This window comes from Manihot esculenta, chromosome 13 (assembly GCF_001659605.2).
Source record: "Manihot esculenta cultivar AM560-2 chromosome 13, M.esculenta_v8, whole genome shotgun sequence".
NCBI classification, from domain to species: Eukaryota; Viridiplantae; Streptophyta; class Magnoliopsida; order Malpighiales; family Euphorbiaceae; genus Manihot; species Manihot esculenta.
The window spans coordinates 7,341,890-7,346,334 of NC_035173.2; the positions used below are offsets into that span (position 1 = coordinate 7,341,890).

Sequence of the window (4,445 nt, forward strand, 5' to 3'; positions counted from 1 at the left end):
ATATTTAGTTATCATTAGTAAAATGATTTAATATTAGATTATCATCCTTTTAATAAATTAAATGATGATTAATTTATTTTATTGAGTCAATAAATTAATTTATTTTATTGAGTTAATAAATGATTTTTTAAAAATAATTTAATTTTTACTTTAATTAAACGTCTTAATACTTTTTAAAAAAAAATTATTTTTTTAAAAATAATTTAATTTTTACTTTAATTAAAAAATATTTTTTATTGATTAAATTTTTTTTCAAACATCATAAATAAAAAATATTTTTCATAAAGCAAATAGAGGTTTAATAATATTATAGATTTGAATAATTTTAAATTTAGATAAAATAAAATAACTTTGGATATAATTAATTACTAACCAGTAATATTTTGTTATGCATTTATATATGTCTTCATTCTATTAATTTTGTTATTTTATTTTAAATAGTGGAGATTTTAATGAAATTTTATATGTATTATTATTATTATTATTATTATTTGAGGAACTTAAATTTGATAATATTTATTAAATGGTATGATTTTTTACATCTATTTAAGTTATTTTAATTCATAATTGCATATTATTTAATTTATAAGTTTAAAATTTTGTTTTAAACTTATTTATTATATTAAAAGTTTTGGTGATTATTTTGTACATTATATTTAACTATATTTTTATTGATTAATTTATTTTATTATTTACTATTTTTGAATTAGGCGATATATTTTGAAGAATATTAGTTAAATAATAATATTATTTTCCAAGCGAATAGGTTTCAAATAAAAAAAAAACAATGTACCCTAAATTTTATGCAGAACAGGTGACTAATTAGTGACAAATTAGTTTTGAAATAAGTAGCAAAGGAATTTGCAATTTATTACTGACAGATCACAAGTTAGCCTGATTCTATTAGAAATTTTAATCAATAACTAGACATTAAATGTTGAAAGTCGAAAAATCTTATTAAAATTCTTGAAAGATTAAAAAGTGAGTCTCAAATAATTAAAAAAAATACTATTTATAATAGAAAAAAGAATTTTAATATGCAAAATTATAAAAATATTTTAAAAAATAATTAAAATATAAAATTGATGCTCGAAATGGTAGAATTTTTGTTTCGAACTTTATAATAGCCTTCGGCTTTTGTTACACTTTTAAAAATCGTGTGTCTCAAAATTTCTTTTCTGAAAAGTTATCGTGAGTTTTCATCGAATGTCGGCTGTAAAAATTAAAACCGGTTCAAATCTGTCATAAAATTTAAAACTAATTATTCCGTAATCGCACCAAATTACTACGACTCGCCACTCATCCCTTATATGTCAAGCTCTCTATCGCTATTCAAGCTCAGGTAAGTTCACCTTCTATGTCCTCTGCTAATGATCTTCTCTGTTTTCGATTTACTGTGTAATGGCTAATAAGAGGCTGTAGCAAATACCAAGAGCAAGGTATTGTTTGTACTTGGTTGATCTTTTGGGGCTTTAGATTTCTCTTGGATCATGTGCTCTTATGTACACAATATCTTTGTACGTTTTTTTAATGTTATTAATAAATGAAATACTGGAATCATTTTTGAGGAGGTTATTTCTTGATGAGATGGGCAGATGGATTGGAGGATTTGAAGCACAAATTGAGAAGACTACAATATTGCATACTGAATTGTGGGTTGTGTTGAAGGGATTATCCACTGCTTGGGATCATGGGTTACGTAGGATTATTGTTGAATGTGATAATTTGTAAACTGCAAGTATTTGCAAATTCATTGCAGTCTCCTGGCTCAGCTCTTCACTTGGTCAGCTAATTAAACAGGGGTTATGAATTGAAAGGCATGGGTAGTGAGGTTTCAGCATGTGCACTGAGAAGCAAATTCTTGTGCAGATTGATTAGCAATGGATACGAATTACGGTCGGTTACATGGAAATCGCTTGAGTCGCCTCCACATGGACGTTAAAGTTTCTTTATTAAGTAATGTGACCAAAACAAAACTGTATTTTAATTAGTTAATTTATAAAAGAGAGAATATGAGATGGTTGGCTTTTATGATAACCATTCAAGATGTTTATGATAACCACTTCGACACTCAAATCAATAAACCGAAAAAAAAATGACGAATGTAAAAGATTATTTAAAATTTTAAAAATAATTATGAAAAAATTACGTATTTTTATCCATGTGATCATTAGTTTTAATACTATAGTTAAGAAAATGAAGTTAATTATAATATTTTCTGAATATCCAATGGTATTCCTCCGGTTAATTGATTGGAATCCTATAATTACAAGCGTAAGAGATCTACTGGATTATACCTGCTAACAGTAACTTCATGTGAGAACTCTCGACCTCTTTGATAAAAGACGAATTTTAATAAAAAATTAGGTGTTACAAATTCAGATTTTTTTTTTCCACATGTGGGACTGCATCTCGATTTATTAGGTTTTTGTCACGTGATTAAACATTAAAAATAAATTAGTACCTAATGTTACTATGAGCAGATTTTCATTCTATTTTATGATATGTTACATCAATATGCATGGCTCATGATTTGTATAATTGCTAGGTGAGTCTTTTATTTATTTATTTATTTATTTTTATTTAATTCTAAACTTAAAAAAATTCTTACGGAATATTATAATACAAAATTAATAAGAATTATATGAAAAGTTTTTTTTAAAAATAATATAGAGTAAAAATAACATGCATTGCACAAGACAATAAAGTTCTACTTAAAAATAGCAATCTTAATAGAATTTTAAAATCAATTTTTCAATAAAATCAATCCTATATGATTCATATTTATATATGAAAAAATTCAATTAATTGGAAAAATTATTATTATACTTAGGTATAATGTGATAATATAAATACTATTTTAATTGGTTTAAAATTTAACAGAATTTGTTTCCAGTAAATTCTTTATTTGATTAAATAAATTTATAATTACTTTAATGAATTAAAATAAACTAATATAAAAAAATATTCATTAGAATGATTAAAGAAAAATAATTATTTTATTTGATTGAAATAAATAAATTTACTGAGTCATATTGATTAAGAGTAAGCAATAATCTTAAATTGGTTACAAATATAACAATGAATAATTAATTTTTATTAATTAAAAATTAATATGTTATAATAATAATATTTTATACAATAAGAACACAACACATCAAATTAGCCTTAAACATTCGATTGAACATTTAATTTCTGTTGTTTCTAGTCTTCTTCCTTTCCGTTACTGCTACTTTTTCCTGCCAAAAATCTTCAAAAACCAAGCATTCTTTCTTTTGGTCACCTCATTTCCAGCAACTACTCCAATTACCAATCCACATGCATAGCCCATTAATATTACTATCCAGTTGAATTTAAAGAGAGCTATGCTTTCATCATCCGAAGTTGGAAAAAATGGTGGTGAGTCCCCAAAATCTTCACATTTCTTTGTCAAAGGAGCTCCACCTATTCCCAAGTTCCCCTCATATTGATTGCTTTGAAATGTATCAAATTGTTTCCCTTGTGGTATTGGCCCTTCAAGCTCGTTGTAGGAGACATTAAAGAAAGCAAGGAAAGTGAGCTGAGTGAGCTCTGGAGGTATCTTTCCTGAAAGCTTGTTCTTTGAAAGATCTAATAATCCCTCTAATGAGCTCAAACTTGCTAAAGATGGTGGTATGTGACCCTTGAGAAGGTTGTTTGAAAGGTTGAGTAGATTAAGCCCTTTAATGTTTCCAATGATTTCTGGGATTTTTCCTTCAAATCTGTTGTTGGAGAAATCAATGACAAGGAAAATATCTTGAATCTTGTCGTATTCCAGTTTCACTCCTTTGTTGAACATAGTCATTGAGTAATCATATTCCTCATAGTAAGTATCGACGTCTGTGAAATTGGGCCTTATATTTTCCCCCATGTATGTCATGTGGTTTGCTTTTATGGTTTTCATGGTTTCCCAGATGTCTAAGTACACCGATGGCAGCTTTCCAACGAAACCATTGCCGGATAAGTCGATGATTCGAAGACTTGGAAAGCCTTTGGTTTTGGGTTTTTGATCTATCACACCATAAAAATGGTTAGATCTCAAAATCAGAATTCTCAACTCTGAAAGATTTCCCAACCAAGAAGGAAAAGTATCAGTTATTTGGTTGTTACCAAAATCAACCAACTGTAACGATGAACAATTGGCTAATGATTTTGGAACTTGTCCTTGTAATTGATTGTAACTGATGCTAATCATTCTCAATTTACAATCATCTCTCCAGGCAGCAGGAATAATTCCATGAAAATTGTTTCTTCTCAAGTCCAACACAGACAGTGAACTGAAATTGCTCAAACAATGTGTATACCCGGCTCGAGTCCGGCATCGGAATTCTACTTTCCGATGGAGTTTTTGATGTCGAAAGTCTCTAGAAGGGTGAGAGTGATGTTTTTTCTAACATGTTTTGGTATGTTTCATAGTGTTAAAGCAT

General features: G+C 27.3%; 1 protein-coding gene across 1 annotated transcript; it reads right to left on the reverse strand.

Moving 5' to 3' along the window:
* Nucleotides 1–3,229: 3,229 nt before the first annotated feature.
* LOC110629172 (receptor-like protein 9DC3) lies at nt 3,230–4,213 on the reverse strand. Its single transcript, XM_021776086.1, has one exon. The coding sequence runs from the start codon at nt 4,211–4,213 to the stop codon at nt 3,230–3,232; it is 984 nt and encodes a 327-aa protein (XP_021631778.1).
* Between the last annotated feature and the right edge of the window lie 232 nt (nt 4,214–4,445).